General features: G+C 43.1%; 1 protein-coding gene across 1 annotated transcript in view; it reads left to right on the top strand.

Moving 5' to 3' along the window:
• DSTYK (dual serine/threonine and tyrosine protein kinase) overlaps positions 1 to 18531 on the top strand; it is a 1161378-nt gene that overhangs the window by 569652 nt on the left and 573195 nt on the right. The window contains exon 6 of the mRNA XM_044076801.1: positions 8308 to 8484. Coding sequence (XP_043932736.1) covers positions 8308 to 8484 — 177 coding nt within the window. The remainder of the gene's footprint in view (positions 1 to 8307; positions 8485 to 18531) is intronic.

The raw sequence follows: 18531 nt of genomic DNA, 5'->3' as shown, positions 1-18531 counted from the left end.
CAAGGACTCCCCACAGACGAGCTTGGAAATTGGATGCCCTGTCCTTCACCTGGGAAAACCTCTCAGTTTGCCTTTCCCCTCTGCCTCTCCTCTTGAAAGTTCTACTAAAGATCAGACAGGGCAAACCAAGGACTATACTCATTGCACCAGACTGGCCACGCCAACACTGGTGTACCCCCTCTTGCGAAGTATGTCACTGCTGGAACCATGGCACCTGCCTCAGACCCCTTCCCTGCTGTCCCAGCAGGAGGGCCAGATTCTGCACCCCCAGTTTCAAATCCTGAACCTTGCAGCCTGGCTAATTATCTGAGCTCTCCAATACCATCCCTCAGTAAGCAAGTGCTGGATGTCATTCTGGAGGTAAGGAGGCCTAGTACTAGGAAATCTTATGCTGAAAAGTGGAAAATATACTGTTCCTGGAGCTAAACTCGGGATGGGCACAACAGTTCCCAGCTTACCACATATTCTTCAATACTTAACAGAGATGCTTCACAAGGGCCTTTCCTTCTCTTCTGTTAAAATTCATGCCTCAGCCATTTCAGCACATTATAATACTGAGCCTCTTCTCTCACCCTCTGCTGAAGCAATTCCTCAGAGGGGCCAAAAATTTAAGACCACCCAGGAGAGCCCCTACTCCAGCCTGGGACCTTAACTTTGTATTGGAAAAGCTCACTCTACCTCCTTTTGAGGCAACTGCAGAGTTGAAATAACTTTCTTGGAAAAAAGGCTTTCCTTCTAGCCATCACTTCAGCAAGAGGAGTATCTGAATTACAGGACCTCATGGCAGTGGAGCCCTTCATCATCTTCCATGCAGACAAGGGTGTCCCTCAGGACCAATCCTTCCTTTATGCCCAAGGTGGTATCCAGTGTGGTCCTCCATCAGTCCATTCATTTGCCAACCTTCTTTTCTAATCCACAGAACAAAGGAGAACGAATACTGCACTCTGGACGTGTACAGACAACTTAGATTTTATTTTGACAGGACCATGCCTCTCAGGAAAACTGAACAGCTGCTAGTTGCTTTTGCTGCAGGGGCAGAAGGGAAGGCCATTTCTAAGCAAACCATTTCTAAGTCGATAGGCCATTGCATTCATTTCTCTATAAGCACCATGGAAAACCTATCCCACAGGGGGTAAGATCTCATTCCACCAGGGCTGCATCTTCAGCCTTTCTCAGAGTTGTTCCTACCAGGGACATCCTAGAAGCTGCTACCTGGAGTTCTGTTCATACCTTCAAGCATTACCACTTGCCTATTCTTAATAAATCCAGAGCTGGTTTTGCCACTGCAATCTTGCAGGGCCTAATAGCTGGTCCTAATGCTCTCTAATTGCCTCCTCCCTTCCTTTACTTTGTGTTTCACTGTTGCAGTCATTACATTTGGGTAGATTCCCAAAGAACCTAGTACCATTGTGTACATTTAAATGTAGATGTTAGTGTATTCGCTGTTGCAGTTCTGGTTACCCTCCCTCCAGCCCCCTGACTTCTGTTGGCTTATACCTCTCATTGTTTACTGTATTTAAGCTTTCTGGTATATTTGCTTTTTGTTGGAGGTGTAACCTTGTATATAATTGCTTCCCATTATGGGGGCACCTGACATCTGGGACAAGAAAAACTGATGTAATGGTGTTGGCTGCATGCTTTATACTCCTGACTACCTGACGTCATGGAAAAAGAGACAACAACCGACGCAGGACCCAAGACTTTGATAATCAGGCTGGCTGAGGGCTACCTGCAAGCAGATAACCTAAATGTAATGACTGCAACAGTGAATACATCCGAACATCTACATTTATGGGAAGTGTACACAACTGTACTTTCCCTTTCCTCCTGCATCTAGCCAAGAGCAATCACCACAAGTTACATCACATAGTGGACCTTATCACACAAGACAAAGGGAACCTCATCCATCCCCACTTGCCAACTCTGCAGTTGACCCTGTGGGTGATAGGGTATTAGTTCCTTTTAGACACATTCTTTGAGAATGTGCTTACAGTCCTGCAGGAGGCCAGGAAACCAAATACCATGAAGTCTTTAGCCAAATGGAAGAGATTTTCAGTATGGTGTCTGAAATGCAACCTGACCTATTGATGGTGGAAATTCCCCTGGTTTTATCTTATTTGTGTGAATTGCTCAATGCTGGCTTGGCTTACTCTTCACTGAAAGCCCACATGTCAGCCATATCTGCCTGTCTGCCTCCATCTCCCCATTTTGCTAGCAGATTTGAGGCTAAACAATTTCTTAAAGGTGCCCTATGCATTAGACGTCCCAGGAAACCTATTCCACCTCCATGGGAAATTAACTTTGTTTTGGAAAAGCTGACTCTCCCACCTTTAGTGCCATCTTCAGCTTCTCCTACAGTATTGCTCCTGGAAAACTGTTACTCCTAGCCTTAACTTCAGCACGATGAGTGTTTGAGCTACAGGCCCTTATGGTATCTATCATTTCTGGTCTTCCACAAGGACAAGGTTTCCTTGTGCACAAACCCCTCATTTATGCCCAAGGTAGTCAATGACTTTTCTTTAAATCAGTCCATCCACATACCTACCCTTTTCCCTTCTCCCCAAGAACTCTAGTGAGAGGGTGCTCCATACTTTAGATGTCCACAGACAACTTGAATTTTATTTAGACAAAACCAAATTGGTTTGAAAGTCTGATCAACTTTTTGATTGTCACCACCCAAGGGCCGTGGAGGGGGCTGTGTCCAAGCAAAATATTTTCTCCTGGATTTCCAAGACCATTGCCTTTTGCCATACACTCACCATGGTAAGACTGTCCCTCCCTCTGTTAGGGCCAACTCCACCAGGGCTGTTGCCTCATCTGGGGCCTTTTTCAAGGGACTGGATACTAATTCAGTTCTAGAAGGAGCTAGATGGACTTCAGTCTATACCTTCACCAAACACTACAAATTAGATGAGGACACCAAATCTAGAGCAGGGTTTGCCAGAGCTGTACTGCATGGGTTCCTGGAAAGCTCCTTTGCTGTACCTTCTTCCCTTATTTCATGACCTTCGTTATTCTTTCTCAATCAATACTGCAACAGATGAATAAAAGGACATAGAATAGTTGTGCAAAATCTTACTCTAACGATAGAGGTCTTTCTCTTCAGTGTTGCAGCATTCCTATCCCTCCCTCCTTCCCCCTGACCTTGCTTATTGGTTGATTCTTACAGTACTTCCTTAGGTTGGCATTCCTTTTTGGTAGTCAATTCTGAGGACTCTGTGCGCATACATCACTTTTATGGCCGACGTTCATTCTCAGCCTATATGCAATGTACCATGCACCCTAGTGCAAGTTTTTTTATACTGGCCAACGTCTGGTCGCCTGTAGTTGGGAACTCCCTCATGTAATGGATACTGCAACAATGAACAGAGGGACATCTATCGTTATGGTAAGATTTTGGATAAATATTCTTTATTGTAAGATTTTGCAAAACTGCTATCTCATCACCTGATTCTGCAGTTTGGGGATTCTGTGTTCTGTGATGGAGCACTTCAGGTGGGATTGTTCCCAAGTGTCACTCAACAGGTATGTGCTAATATGAAATGAGTCTCCTGCTCTTTCAGCTGTTCCTGTAGTGCTTTCTGCTTTGCTTGGTATCTTTACAGTTGGTTCTGTGGCTCCTGATTCTTAGCATCTGGCCCTCAAGAAGCCAGACCATGTCTGTGAGGTACTGGAGGCTTTCAAGTACCTCTGCAAGTGTCCAGACCCTACTGTGTTCTGTTTCTACAAACAAAATTTGTAAACTTCTGTCCACCTCCAACTTTTTTCTGAGAGCTGAGTTATGGAGAGGTATTGTATACCTCTGCAACACTAGCATTCGGGGCCATAAACTATCCAAACCCATATGACCAGGTATGTTTTGGCTCTCTTGTCCCAGCTTACGAGAGGGGGGGTCAGTTTGCCTGACTTCTCCTTTGCTCTGCTGTACTTAAGTGGCTTGCCATGCCTTTAAATGCAGTTAATGATTCAGCTGCTGCATCCTCTAGGGCTGCTGCTTCTGGTTTTGTCAGGAGATATTCCTTGTTAGGCGTACGGGCCTAACCTGATATTAATTTTATTTTTTTATTTAACATTTGCTTACAAGAAACGTTTGACTTGGAACGAGACGATTTTCAGCAGAGGCCTGGGGAGAAATGCTCTAGACGCATGTCTTTTATGTGGGAGGAAACGCACACAAACGCAGGTAGGACATGTAGACTCGCACAAAAAGCACCCCAGGTAAGAATCTAGAGAGCCTCTTGCTGTGAGGCAACAATGTTAACCTCTGCACCACTGCGCCGTTCTTGTACTAAGGCTATAGTTTTAGATTCTGGCTTTGGTAACCAAAATATTTTTCATACTGTTGCAGTACTGTTTAAAAGTCTACAAGAAAAATGGTAAAGTTGTGCAGGACATTAAACAGTTTTTTCTGTGCTATCCCCAAATTTCAGGAGAACTATCCCTTCAAATCTGCTTTAGTGAGTAGGCAGCCTTACCAACCTCCTAGAAGCTAGAGGGTTTTCCAAATGTATGTTTTCTGATGAGCCCACACAGACTTTTAAAGGCCAAAAGCCTTCCTTCACTGATAAATCTGTCTGACATCCCCCCCCCCCAAACTGGGTTCCGTTATCCCTCAGGCTGTCCCTTTTTTCTTCCTGTTTGTCAACAGAATACCGAGGACTATTGGGTCTGTTCAATTATTCAGCAAGGTTATTTCATGGCATGGAAGTCCCTTTCCCCTTTCTCTGGCCATACTCTGCCTCCTCTAGACCAACTCTTATTTATCAGTCGTCTTGCAGGATCTGTTGGATCAATGAAGTATTCAGTCTGTCCCAATTTCCCAGCAAGAATAGGGTTCTGTTCTCATCTTCCTGTTGTCCAGGAAAGAAGGGTAATGGATACCCATTATAAATCCTTATTTCCTTGCCACCTTCCTAGAAGCATCTCTTCAAGTTGCTCTCTTCCAGGTCTTTTCTCTCTTGCTTCCCCAGACATTTGTGGTGTCTAGATCTAGAGTGCCTGTCCTGTATTCCCATTCGTCCTCTTTTCACAAATTTCTTGCATTTCTGTTTCTTCCTCAGTGCTTTGTCCTTAGTTTTTTTTTTTTTGGTCTGTCCCCTGTGATAGCCATCTGCAGGCTCCAGGGGATTCAGATATTTCCTTATCTGGATGACTGATTCTTCAGGATTCCTCTCAACCCCAGCTGCTTCAAGATTTACACTTTACTGTGCTCCTGTTGCAGAGCCGAGGCTGTTACTGTCAATCTCCAGAAATCTGTTCCGACTCCTGAGGGCCATTTTTCCTGTGTTTCAAACTTCAGACCATTCCAATGTTGGCTTCTCTTCCCCCTCCAGAGTTCTGTCCCTAACTGCTTATTTTCAGTCTCTGCTTCCTCTCCCTCTGTTCTTTCTGTAAATTTCTCAAAGTCCTGGGGTTCATAGAATCCACCATTCCTATGCTGCTGTTTGCCAAACTTCAAATGAGAAAGTTCCAGTGGTACCTCAAGACTGTGTGGCTCCAACATTGCCACCCTCTGGAATTTCCACTCTTTCCATCTCACACTAGTTTCTTTTTTGGATTTTGTAGATTTCTGTCTAAGTCTGCTTTTCCAGTCTTCTACTCGGGAGCTTTTCAGACTTCCCTGATCTAGGATGGGGAGCTTTTTTCAGGGTTTCTGGCCCTTCCATCAGTTGTCAGACAACATCAACATTAGAGATGAAGGCTCTCATCCTTTCTTTGCAGGCCTTTCATTTCTCTTGAGTATCAGGTTCTCTAAAGGTTTTCACAGACAAATTCGCAGTTGTGGTACGTCAGATAGAGGGCACAAAGTCTTAGTTACAGGCTTGGCTCTTCAGGCCTGGGATTCGCTATCTGCCATCATATCACTCTTCAGGTGGTATACTTACTCTGAGCACAACCTCATGGTAGACTCTCCGAGTAGATCAAGCCACAACCTTATGAATGGGTGCTTCACAAGGAGGTGTTTCTGGACATTGTTCATCAGTGGGGTACTCTGCAAGTGGTGTTCTCTGCTTGTCCTCTGAACAGTCAACTTCCTCTTTTCTATTCCAGAGTCCAAGTTCCCTGTCTTGAAAGATGGACGCCATGTCCTTTTCTTTGAAGGGGATGTTCCTCTGTGGCTATCTTCCTCTTCCCATGCTTTTTAGGGTCCTACACGAGATTCAGTAACTCTCAAAATGTTGCTGGCGACTACCATTTGGTCCAGACAGCACTTGTTCCCCCCCTTCTTTCACTTGGCCAGAGGCAGTCATAAGTTACCTCAATGCATATATCTTGTCACACAGCCCAAGGCTTCTTTCATTCACCTTCCCTTGCCCACACATCTAACACTTAGTGATAGGGTTTTGATTCCCTTTAGACGACCAGTTTTCTGAGTACATGCTTAGAGTTCTGCAGGAGGCCAGGAAACCCACTACCAGAAAATCCTATGTAGCTAAATGAAGAGATTTGTGGTTTCTCAAGCTTAACCAGGATTCCTTTTCAGTGGGGGTCCCATTGGTTCTTTTGTGCAAATTGCTCAATGCTGGCTTAACTTGATCTGTTGAATCTTTTGTCAACAATTTTTGCCTTTCTGCCTTTGACCCCTCCTTTTGGCTGCTTGTTTGGAGGTTAAGCAGTTAAGAATCTCCTTCATGTTAGGCCTCCAAGGTGGCCTTTTCTTCCTTGTGCCCTTAATGTTGTCCTTGAAAAACTCACCCAGACCCTTTTTGAGTCTGCTGCTTCCTCTTTACAGCACTGCACCTTGAAGACTGTTTTTTAGTGGCTCATTCTTCCACTAAAGACATTTCTGAATGCCAGGCTTTTGTGGCAGTTCCTGTTTTTCTTGGTGATATGGTGTCCTGCCTACTAATCCTCCTTTTATGCCCAAGGTGGTTAACGATTTGTCCCTGAATCAGTCTGTCACACTCCCTTTTTCCTTTTCCATAATATGCTAATGACGAAGGTGTTTCACACCTTGGATTTACATAGACAGGACAGATATTTGGACAAAAGGCCTTTAGAAAAATCTGAGAACCTTTGTTTCTTTTAGTTCCAGGATATTGGGTTTGGCTGTTTCTAATTAAACCATCTTCTCTAGGATTTCTAAGGCCATTTCCTTTTACTGTTTTTATGGTAAGCATCTTGGCATCTTTCTACTTCAATTTGAGTTCATTCTACTATGGCAGTTGCCTCTTATGGAGCTTTGTTCAAGGGTCTGAATATAAGCTCCATTTTAGAAGCTGTCACTTGGTCACTTTTTTCATACTTTTAATTATAAGTTGGATGTTATTTCCAGAGCAAGGGCAGGGTTTGCCAGGGCCATCCTTCATGGATTTGTGGGAAAGATGTTCCTTACCTTCTTCCTCTTACTGCTTTTACAGTAGCTTTCATCTCCCACATTAAGGAATACTGCAACAATAATGAAAGACATTGTACATTTGTGCATGATGTTACCATAACAGTAGATGTCCTACTTCTTACTGTTGCATTTTTTGGCCCCTCAGTCTTGCTTCCCTTTCCCTTCCTTTTCTTGTAGGGAACACACTTCTAGCTGAGCGAGGAGGGGTTCTTTTTTTTTTGCCCTTTTCCCTTTTATTTTTCCATGATGTACATGTCCTTATTTTTTCTGGGGTTGCTCTAGTTCTCTTGGGGCACTTCAGTTCTCAGGATTGAGCCTTTGTACATCACTTTTATGCCCTACACCTGTGTGGGGGTCATACGGCTGATGTGTATCATTTTACTGTAAAGGCTTTGGTATGCTGGCCTGACATAGGACTGTCCTCTGCAGGATATCCCACATGTCTTACTTTTCACTGCTGCAGTATTCCTTACATCTGCTGTTATAGTAAGATCTTGCACAGCTGTACTTTCACTTACCAAAAGCTTCAGGAGAGCTGGTAGATGAGCAGTATATGGTAGGTTCACTAGAAATGACAAGGCTAACTGCTAGAGTCCTTACAGGCTTAGCCAGATTTTTACCCAGATTTTACCTAGTTTTTTAACCCTAGGGAAAGATGAGTCAGCAGGCAGGATTTTTGACAATTTTTAGACTGCCTATGTCCATAAGGGTGCTACCCAGGAGTAAAAAGATTTCTATACCAAAATTCAGGATTGAACCAGAGACGTTTAGATGTTTAGTCCTAACACTACCAGTGGAGGTATTTCAGCTAATTTGGAGTAACGGGTGCTGGAAAAGGGGAGTTGACAGCTTGAGTTGATGCCTGCAGCATGTAGTCCTACTTGTGAAGGTGAACACACTTCTTAGAGCTAGTGTTATGGTAAGAACATAATTTTTCTTTCCTTAATGCTGTCAGTTGTTATTTGTAGATAATCCAGAGGATAACATGGGTAAGCCCGCCTGCTATCAGTACAGAATGGAAGAGGCAAGTGGCAGAAGAAGCAATTGAAAGTCTCAGTGCTTCAAGACTAGCGAAAAACATCTGCAGCCAGTTCCGGACCAGATTAAATAGCTCTCATGAAGCCTTTACAGCATCTCTGAAACAGGTGAGTTTGTTTTGTACAGTACATGGCAAAGGAAGACCATGCTGAACAATATTAGAATTAACAGAGCAGAGTTGCCTGTGACTTGATATTTTTTTCTCCATGAACCTTTGATTCACAGGTCACCTGAAAAAAAGTTTTGTTTTTAAAGCACTGTAATACTGATCTAGTCTCTTCAGGATTTGTTCACCTGCCTATACTTAGTGATGTCAAATTTTTGTTTGTTGACAGACTGGACAGTAATTGAACAGCAGAGTCAAAGTAGATATAAATCTAAAAAATCTCTCTGCCTTACTTATAAATCATTTTCTCAAATTTAAAACTTGTCACAAAGGTAAACAAAATATAAAAACTTTAATAGAAAAAATTTAAAACCACATTGTCTTTTTTCAAACAGCCAGAAAGTGAAAAAAGACTAATGTCATTAAAATTAAAAACATATGCACATAATTTTTATTTAAAAATGTAAGTAGAAATCTGCATTTTATTTTTAGTGCCTTAGTCAAATGGTGGTCACTTGTACTTAAAGAACAGGTGTAAACATTGATGTAAAACATTACTGCAATTTTTTTTATTAAATCAAAATACAAAATAACATACACATGGCACAGTAACGCGTGGGCCATTATCAGTGTGGTAATGCTCCTCCCTGAGTGGGCTTCAGAGGAGTATAATGGACATTTTAGGAGTGGTAAGATCCATTGTTACACTCCTTGGCAATCTTACTTCCTTATATCCAACTTATAAGGATAATTTATGTATCCTGTTTTATTTCCCGGTAAACGCAATAAATAAATATGTTGTACATGTTTATATGCATTGTGTACTTAAGACGCTTTTAGCCTCACCTGTCTGTAATCTGATACCTAACTAATCTTAAATGGCAGTCTGCCTGCCTTAACCCATTTACACTTAAAATTATAGGTACTTAAAATACTGTCCTAAATTAGATGTCTGACACTACTACGACCTTAGGGTAGAAAAATTATTAGAGCTAGAATTAGAGTTACAACTAGTTATTCTGAAAAGGCATTACGAGCAAAACAAACCCAATACTACTAAACTAGGAATTCTATGCAACAATAACTAAACTAAAATGAAAGTACCTTAAATAACATAAAATATTGTAACCTGTAACTCTTGCTGTGCTACTTAAATAATTTACTGGATACCTTAAAATTGTATTAAAATGACTTTGGGAATAGACTACAAAACTACACAGATGAAGGCATAAGATGCAAAAAAAGAAATTGCATAACACACTGCTGAAAATTTTATTCAGTTATTTCATGATTGCATTGAATGTTTATACAGCAATTGTTATGCATTTGTAGTATGAGCGTAGCGATGATGATTTGATATTGAGAAAAAGCTGAAGTGTTTCATTTCTTTAGTATGAGACCCTATCGTAACAACACTTAGGAGATGTAGAAAGGGCCATCTGGCAAAGAGCAGTGGCAGAGGGTATAACAGCTTTGTTTCTGCCAGATGTTCTTAGTGTTTCACTGTTGCAGTCATTACATTTGAGTTATCTGCATGCAGTATCCTTCAGTCGGCCTGATTAACAAAGTCTTTGGTCCTGCGCCGGTTGCTGTCCCTTCCATGATGTCAGGTTGTCAGGGGTATAAAACATGCAGCTGACACCATTACATCAGTCTTTCTTGCCGTGCAGTGGCTGAAGCAGTAGCAGTTTGCAAGTGCCGGTCGGCAGACTCCTGAAATTTTCATTTTCGAGTTTCAGAACCAAAGTCTTCAACTAAAGCCAAGTACCCCATTGGGGAAACTTTTTCTTGCTCCTTACTGATGTCAGTAAAAGTTAATTGCATTTCTTGTGGAAAGCAAACACCTCACAAAGATTTTCATTCGTACTTTATTCCTTGCCTAGGCTCTGACCACAACGTACCTTGCTGTCAGTTTTGTGCTTTATTTAATCAATGCACTATCCATTGTCTGTATATTTTCACCTCTAAATATTTTGATTTTCGGTTCAATTATCCAGAAATGTCATCGGTAAGCCATCTGACTACCGGAATTCAGAAAAAACGTAGAGAGGCGCCGCCTAGGTCCAAAGCTGCCGACGATGCTTCTCCTTAGCCAGTCACCAGTACTCAGTGAGGTGCTTTTGCAGCCCCTTGATACCTGCTACTTCTGATTCGCAGGCCTCTACTGAGACCCATTCGGAGCTGCGAGATGCTTCAACTGTGGAACCTGTGGATGTCTCCATCTTGGGTGGGTCCGGAGCCGCTGTGCAGGACCGGCTTCCGAGGGTATATTCAGGTCTACGGACTTGCATATTAAACAGACGCCTCCTTCTTTTTTAAGGCGTAAACCTCGAACCATGCCTCGAAAACAGACGCCCAGGCTGCATGCTCAGGCCTCTATGCCTAAAAAACAAATAAGAATGGCTGAAGATAATATAACTTTAATCAGGGGAAGCCATATCCACCCTCTTCTAAAAGACCTAGGACTGAAATTGTTTATGAATCTTCTGATTTTTCTGAGTCTTTGATCTGGATTTACCCTTATCCACTTATGAGGATTCTGATGCAGAGGACTCTATTTCCTCTGCTTCCCCTCCAGAGTATTTTTCGTTTGAAACCTTGCACTCTTGAGAGCATTTCCACTGGGAAAGCCAGGATTTTTCTGATGCAAAAAAGAGGCTTAGGGATTTCTTTCTCTTGCCTCAGCGTAGACCTTTAGCTATACCTACTGTACTAGACATTGTTGATGCCTTTTTTGGAATCTAGTTTGGCCCCTGATTCTTTGCCTCCTGCCTCCCAGAAAACCTGACATTACAGGGTTCCTGATTCTCAAGTTTCTTTTTAAAAATCCTATTGCGGATCTGGAGACTATTTCACAGGGACCCAAGGCTATTAAGGCCTCTACTGCCAAAAACCCTACCCCTTCTGATAGAAACTCCAGGGCGCTGGATAGATTGGGGTAAGAAGGTTTACACTTCTGCAACCTTGGCCATTAGGGCTTTAAACCGTCAGTTTCATATGTTAAAGTATCAACAACGTATTGGATTGCATGATTGCTGAAAATAAGGAATTGCAGGATTTAATGCACTCTGCTGAACAGGTTGGAAAACATATGTTGCAATGTGGGTTTGATTCTTTAGAGGCCTCTTCCATGGCTGCTGTCACTGGGTCTGTATTCAGAAGGCATGCTTGGCTTAAGGAGCAATCTTTGCCTGATCATGTTAAAGCTAAACTGTTGGATGCTCCCTTAAATCAGGACCATCTGTTTGGCAACAAGGCTGAGGAAGTTCTTAAAAAGATGGAAGATAAAGCTACTTCTATGCAAATTGTTAAAGATTTCTTAAGTTCAGCCTCCAAGATTTAGTAGGCATTGGCCCTCTAAGAATTGGTCCTTTCTGGCTCCTTCCAGGCCTTCTCAATCCAGACACAGCAGAAATCCCAGGTTTTAGTCTCAGGGGTACGCACAAGACTAAGCAATGGGGGGCTTCTGCTTCCAAATCTGGGAGTAGTAAGACTCCCCCCTATGGAAAACAGTCTCAATTACTTTATTTTAAAACTTCCAAGCACTTCTCAACTAAATGCTCCTTTAGGGGGAAAGATTGTTCTGCAGGCCAAAAGCTGGGAACTCGTTACCCAGGACAAATGGGTTTTAAATGGTGATCCCAAGGACACATTACCAACGTCAAAAGGTTGGCCAGATCTACCCCCAAATCAATGGGCAGAGGCTCAATAGCAAATACTCTTTTAAACATAAAGGCTATTCACACTGTACCAGAAGAGGAAAAAAGGACAAGGTTTCTACTCAAGACTTTCCCTGGTACCCAGAAAAGACAATTCATGGCATCCTATTTTGGACATGTCTACTCTAAGCACCTTTTTGGTTATTCCAAAATTAAAGATGCTGACACTTCAATTGCTTCTTATGCTAGGAAAAGATGCCTGGATGGTAACCCTCGATTTAAATGAAGCATACCTGCACATCCCAATCAGGGAATCTTGCAGAAGATACGTACACTTCAAAGCAGGCTACAATCATTACCAGTTCTCTGCACAGCTCTTTGGTTTATCTACTGTGCCCAGGAAATTCACAAAGTGCCTAGCCCCTGTCATCGCATTTTGCAGGCAAAGAAGTATTCAGATATACCCATACCTGGACGATTGTTTAATTCAGGCAGAAAGCCAGGACATACTTTTGAATCATCTGGTCTTTGTACAAAGGGTGCTAACTTGTCTGGGGTACACTGTAAATAAAAAGAAATCACACCTGGTTACCCTGTCAACATATCTTATTTCTGGGAGCAAGCTTGAATATAATTTCCCAGATGGCTTTCCTCGCGTTAGAGAAACAAATTCATTTGACAACCTACTTCAAACAAGTAGCCACAAAAACCCTACTTATCTGCAAGGCAAATACTAAAAGTTTTGGGGTTCATGGCCTCCTGCATTATTTTAATTCCATATGCAAGACTGCATATGAGGAAATGGCAGTGATGTCTAAAAAGCCTGTGGTGTCGTCATTCTCGGGATCTAGAAGCAATGATTCCTTTCATACATTGTCTATGCCTAGAGTTTCTTTGGTGGGCAGAGGTCTGCCACAAAAACAAAGGACTACCATTCACACCAACCCCTGCCACCCAAACCCTAACAGATGCATCAGATTATGCATGGGGGGGGCTCACCTGGCAGGGAAGTGCATTCAGGGCAAATGGAACCAAAGTCAAATGCACTTGCATATCAATCAAAAATAAATGTTAGCTGTATAGAATGCTCTGACAGCCTTCAATGACCACATTCTTCCAGGACAATTAATGGTAAAGGACAACACCGCTGTTATGTGGTACATCAACAAGCGGGGGATACACATTCTTACTCCTATGCAGACTAGCCATGGCATTGTGGAACACAGTCCTGAGCTACCAAGTGCCATCTACAAGCTAAATTCCTGCCAGGAAAACTAAATACACTGGCAGGCGAGCTAAGCAGAAACCTCATGGACCCACATGAGTGGAAGCTGGAACAAAGGATTTTCAACATGTTGACAAGCAAATGGGGGAGCTCAGATATAGACCTTTTTGCCCCCCCCCCCCCCCGAACTATCAATTGGACAAATTTTGCATAAGGACTCCCCACAAACAAGCTTGGAAAGTGGATGCTCTTTCCTTCAGCTGGAAAAAACTGCAAACTGCTAAGTACTACTAAAGATCAAGACAAACTAAGGACGATTTTTATTGCACCAGACTGGCCACACCAACACTGGTACCCCCTCTTACGCAGTGTCACTGTTGGCCCCATGGTACCTGCCTTGGACTCCTACCCTATTGTCTCAGCAGTAGAACCAGATTCTGCACCCTCTGCTTCATACACTGAACCTAGCAGCCTGGCTAAATAGCTAATCTCTCCTTTACCATCCCTCAATAAACCAGTGATGGATATCATTTTAGAGGCAAAGAGGCCTAGTACTAGAAAATCTTATGCTGAAAAATGGAAAAGATTCTGTGCCTGGAACCAATCTCAAGGGATGAGCACAGCAGTGGCCAATTTACCTCAGATTTTACAATACTTAACTGAGATGCTTCACAAGGCCTGCTTTTCTCAATAAAAATTCACGCCAAAGCTATTTCAGCTCATTATAACACAGAACCTCCCCTCTTCTCTCATCCACTGCTCAAGCAGTTCCTCGGAGGGGCCAAAAATTTTCCAACTCCAACCTGGGACCTTAATTTTGTATTGGCGAAACACACTCTTCCTCCTTTCAAGCCAGCTGCTACTGCAGACTTTAAAATTCCTTTCTTGGAAAACAGCTTTCCTTTTAGCAATCACTTCAGCAAGAAGGGTATCTGAATTACAGGCCCTCATGGCATTGGAGCCTTTCATCATCTTTCATGCAAACAGGGTGTCCCTCAGGACCAGTCCCTCCATGCCCAAGGTGGTATCCAGTGTGACCCTTAATCGGTCCATTAATTTGCCAACCTTCTTTCCTAACCCACAAAACAAAGGGGAATGGATACTGCACTCAGACTTGCACAGACAACTTAGATTCTACTTGGACAGGACTATAAACCTCAAAGGAAATCTAACCAACTGCTGGTGATATTTGCTGCAGGGGCAGAGAGGAAGGCTATTTCAAAGCAAACTATTTCCAGATGGATAGGCCATTGAATTCATTTCCGCTGCAAGCACCATGGAAAACCTATCCCACAGGGGATCAGACCCCACTCAACCAGGGCTGCATCTAACTCTACAGCCTTTCTCAGAGGCATCCCTACCAGGGACATCCTAGAAGCTGCTACCTGGAGTTCAGTGCATACTTTCACCTAGCATTACCATCTGCCAATTTTCTCTAAATCCAGAGCTGGCTTTGCCGCTGCAGTCTTGCAGGGCCTTATAGCTGGTCCTAATGCTGTCTAAATTCCTCCTCCCATCCTTCGCTTTGGGAATCTACCCAAATGTAATGACTGCTACAGTGAAACACTAAGAACATAGTACAGTTGTGTACACCTACCATAAATGTAGATGTTGTGGTGTATTCACTGTTGCAGTCCTGGTTACCCTCCCTCCAGCCCCCTTTCTTCTTTTGGCTATACCTCTACTCTACTTCATTTTGCTTAAAAGCTTTTTGGTGTATTTGCTTTTTTGTTGGAGGTATAACCTTGTATATTTTTAGATTTAACTGCTTCCCATTAGGGGGGGCACCTGACATCTGGGGCAAGAAAAACTGATGTAATGGCATCGGCTGCATGTTTTATACTCCTGACGACCTGACGTCATGGAAGAAGGGACAGCAACCGACTCAGGACCCAAGACTTTGTTAATCAGGCTGACTGAGGGCTACTGCAAGCAGATAACCCATATAATGACTGCAACAGTGAATACACTCTAACATCTACATTTATGGTAAGTGTACACAACTGTACTTTGCCCATGCCTGTCGGCTGTCAAGAGTTTGTAATATTTTTGGTTTGTACCTGGTAAATTTTTCTGATTTTCTGTTAAATCAGATTAGTTAGTGAAAGACAAGCATTTCATTCTTCAGAAAATGCATATTTACTGCAAAACTGGATGTTCTTAGTGTTTCCCTGTTGCAGTCATCACATTTGGGTTATCTGCCTACAGGTAGCCCTCAGCCGGCCTGAATACCAGAGTCTTCATATTTCTGCGTTGGATGCTGTCACTTCTATGACATCAGGTCGTCAGGGGTATAAAACATGCAGCCGACGCCATTACATCAGTCTTTCTTGCTGTGCGGTGCCTGAAGCAGAAGCAGTTAGCAAGTGCCGGTCGTCTGACTCCTGAAATTTTCATTTTCGAGTTTCAGACCTGAAGTCTTCAAAACAGATAAGTATCCCATCGGGGTCCTTTTTTCTTGCTCTAACCGATGTCAGAAAAAAAAATTAACAATTGTCTTGCCTGTAAGAAGCAAATACCTGAGAGATTTTCATTCTTATTGCATCACCTGTTTAGGCCCAGACCACGATGTCCCTCACTGTCGGTTTTGTGCCTTGGTCAACTCCCGAACTATTCAGCGTTGGGCTGTTTTTGTAGTTAAATTTCGATCTCCATCTCCGTACTCCGAAATGGCTCCATTAAGCCATCCGACTACCGATCTTCTGAAAAAAAAAAAAACATAATGATAGACGGACCGCATAGGTCCAAAACTGCCAGCGACTCTTCCGTTAAGCTAGTCACCAGTCCGCCAGTACTCATTGAGGCAATTTCGCAGCCCCTGATACCTGCTACTACAGATTCACCGGCCTCTACTGAGACATGCAGAGTCCGGTATGCCGCGAGATGCTTCTTCGACTATGGAACCTGCGGATGTCTGTAACGGATGAGTCCAGAGCTGCTGTGCAGGCATCTGCTTCTGAGGGTGTATTCAGGCCTACAGACTTTCGTATTAAACCGACAGCATCTTTTCCAACTAGAAGTACTGAATTCCTCAAGCCTAAAACTCTATGCCTAGAAAACCGATGACTCAGGCCCATATGCCTCAAAAACAAATGCTTTGAATGGCTGCAGACCTTATTAATTAGGGGAAGCCAGCCTTCCCCCTCTAAGAGACTTAGAACTGATTTTTCTTTCTGATTAGTTTGATCAGGAATCTGATATCTCGGCTCCTTCTAATTACCAGGATTTGCCCTTATCGACTTATGAGGATTCTGATGCAGCAGATTCCATTCCTGCTGCTTCTCCTCCAGAAGACTCTTTTTTTGGTGAAACTTTGCATACTCTTAGGGAGCATTTCCGCTGGGAAAGCCAGGACTATTCTGAGTCCAAAAAGAGACTTAGGGAATTCTTACTCCTGCCTCAACACAGGCCTCTAGCTATCTCTCCTGTTCTGGCTATTGTACATGATGTTTTCTTGGAATCTAGCCTTACCCCAGACACTTTATCTTCAGCTCCCAGAAAACCTGACAAGTACTATAGAGTTACCGGACTCTCTCAAGTTACTCTTTAAGAATCCTACTGCGGATCCAGAGACCATTTCCCAAGGACCAAGAGGCATTAAGGCTACTGCTGCCAAAAAGCCCTACCCCTTGTGATAGACATTCTAGAGCCTTAGATGGTAAGAAGGTTTACACTTTTGCTACTTTGGCCATTAGGGCTCTAAATTGCCAGTTTCATTTGCTAAAATATCAGCAGCATATTATGGGACTACTTAAACAGAAAATTATGTTAATTCCTAAATGTACTGAACGCAAAGACTTGCAAGATTTAATGCATTCTGCTGAACAAGTTGGTAAACAATACTTTGCAATGTGGTTTTGATGCTTTAGCAGCATCTTGCAGGGCTGCTGTCGCTGGGTCTGTACTTGGAAGGCATGTTTGGCTTAAGGAGCAAAACCTGCCAGATCATGTTAAAGCTAAATTACTGGATACACCCTTAAAGCAAGACAGCCTTTTTGGCAACAGAGCAGAGGAAGTCCTCAAAAAGATGGAGGAAAAAGCTAAATCTATGCAAACTGTTAGATTTTCTACAAGTACAGCCTCCCAGATTCAGTAGGCATTGGCCTTCAAAGAATTGGTCCTTTCTAGTCCCTTCCAGGCCTTCAGTCCAAACCTAGATACAGCAGACCACCAAGACTTCAGTCTCTGGCTACGCACAGATCTAAGCAGTGGGGGACTCCCATTTCCAAAGCAGGGAGTAGTAAGCCAGCCACCCCCCCCCCCATGGAAAAATGGCACAATGACTTTAACCCTTCCAAGCCCTGCTCAACTACTTGCTCCCTTAGGAGGAATGCTCGTCCTGCATGCAAAAAAACTGGTAACTCATTAGGGTTTTAAACATAGTTTCCCACACTACCAACCCCAAATGGTTGGTCAGACCTCCCCCAAATCAGTGGGCGAGGCTCAACAGCAGGTTCTTTCCCTTCTCAGTATTAGGGCTATTAAACCCGTCCCAGCAGAACTAAGGAGACAAGGTTTTTATTCAAGACTGTTTCTGGTACCCAGAAAAGAAAACTCCTGGCGTCCTATTCTGGACCTCTCTATTCTCAACACCTTTCTGGTGGTTCCAAAATTCATAATGCTAACTCTTCAGCAGCTTCTTCCTGTGCTAGCCAAGGATGGCCTGGCTGGCAACCCTAGAATTAAAGGAAGCTTACCTGCACATCCCAATAAGAAAATCCTGCAGACAATACCTACGTTTCAGGGTGGGCTCCATGCACTTTAATTTCTCTGCACTTCTTCCCTTTGGCTTATCTACTACGCCCAGGGTGTTCACAAAGTGTCTAGCCCCAACCATTGCTTTTGCAGGCAGAGAAATATTCAAATTTACCCATACCTGGACGATTGAATCAAGCAGAAAGCAGGACTTGCTATTGCAGCACCTGGCATTTGTAAAGAAGCTGCTATCCTCACTGATGTATACAATCAACGAAAAGAAATGTCACCTAGTACCCTGCCCAACAGATTGTATTCCTGGGAGCAAGCTTGAACACAACTTCCCAGATGGCATTCCTCACTCCTGAGAAACAAGTTTACTTGACAACTTCAAACTTTTGGCCACAAAAACCCAAGGAAAATTCTGCAAGCCCTGGGAATCATGGCCTCTTGCATTCTGTTAATTCCA

Source organism: Protopterus annectens, chromosome 7.part0, assembly GCF_019279795.1.
Source record: "Protopterus annectens isolate FY-2018-M chromosome 7.part0, PAN1.0, whole genome shotgun sequence".
Taxonomy (NCBI): domain Eukaryota; kingdom Metazoa; phylum Chordata; order Ceratodontiformes; family Protopteridae; genus Protopterus; species Protopterus annectens.
The sequence above is the reverse complement of the archived record's forward strand: the minus strand, read 5'-3'. Positions and strand labels throughout refer to the sequence as shown.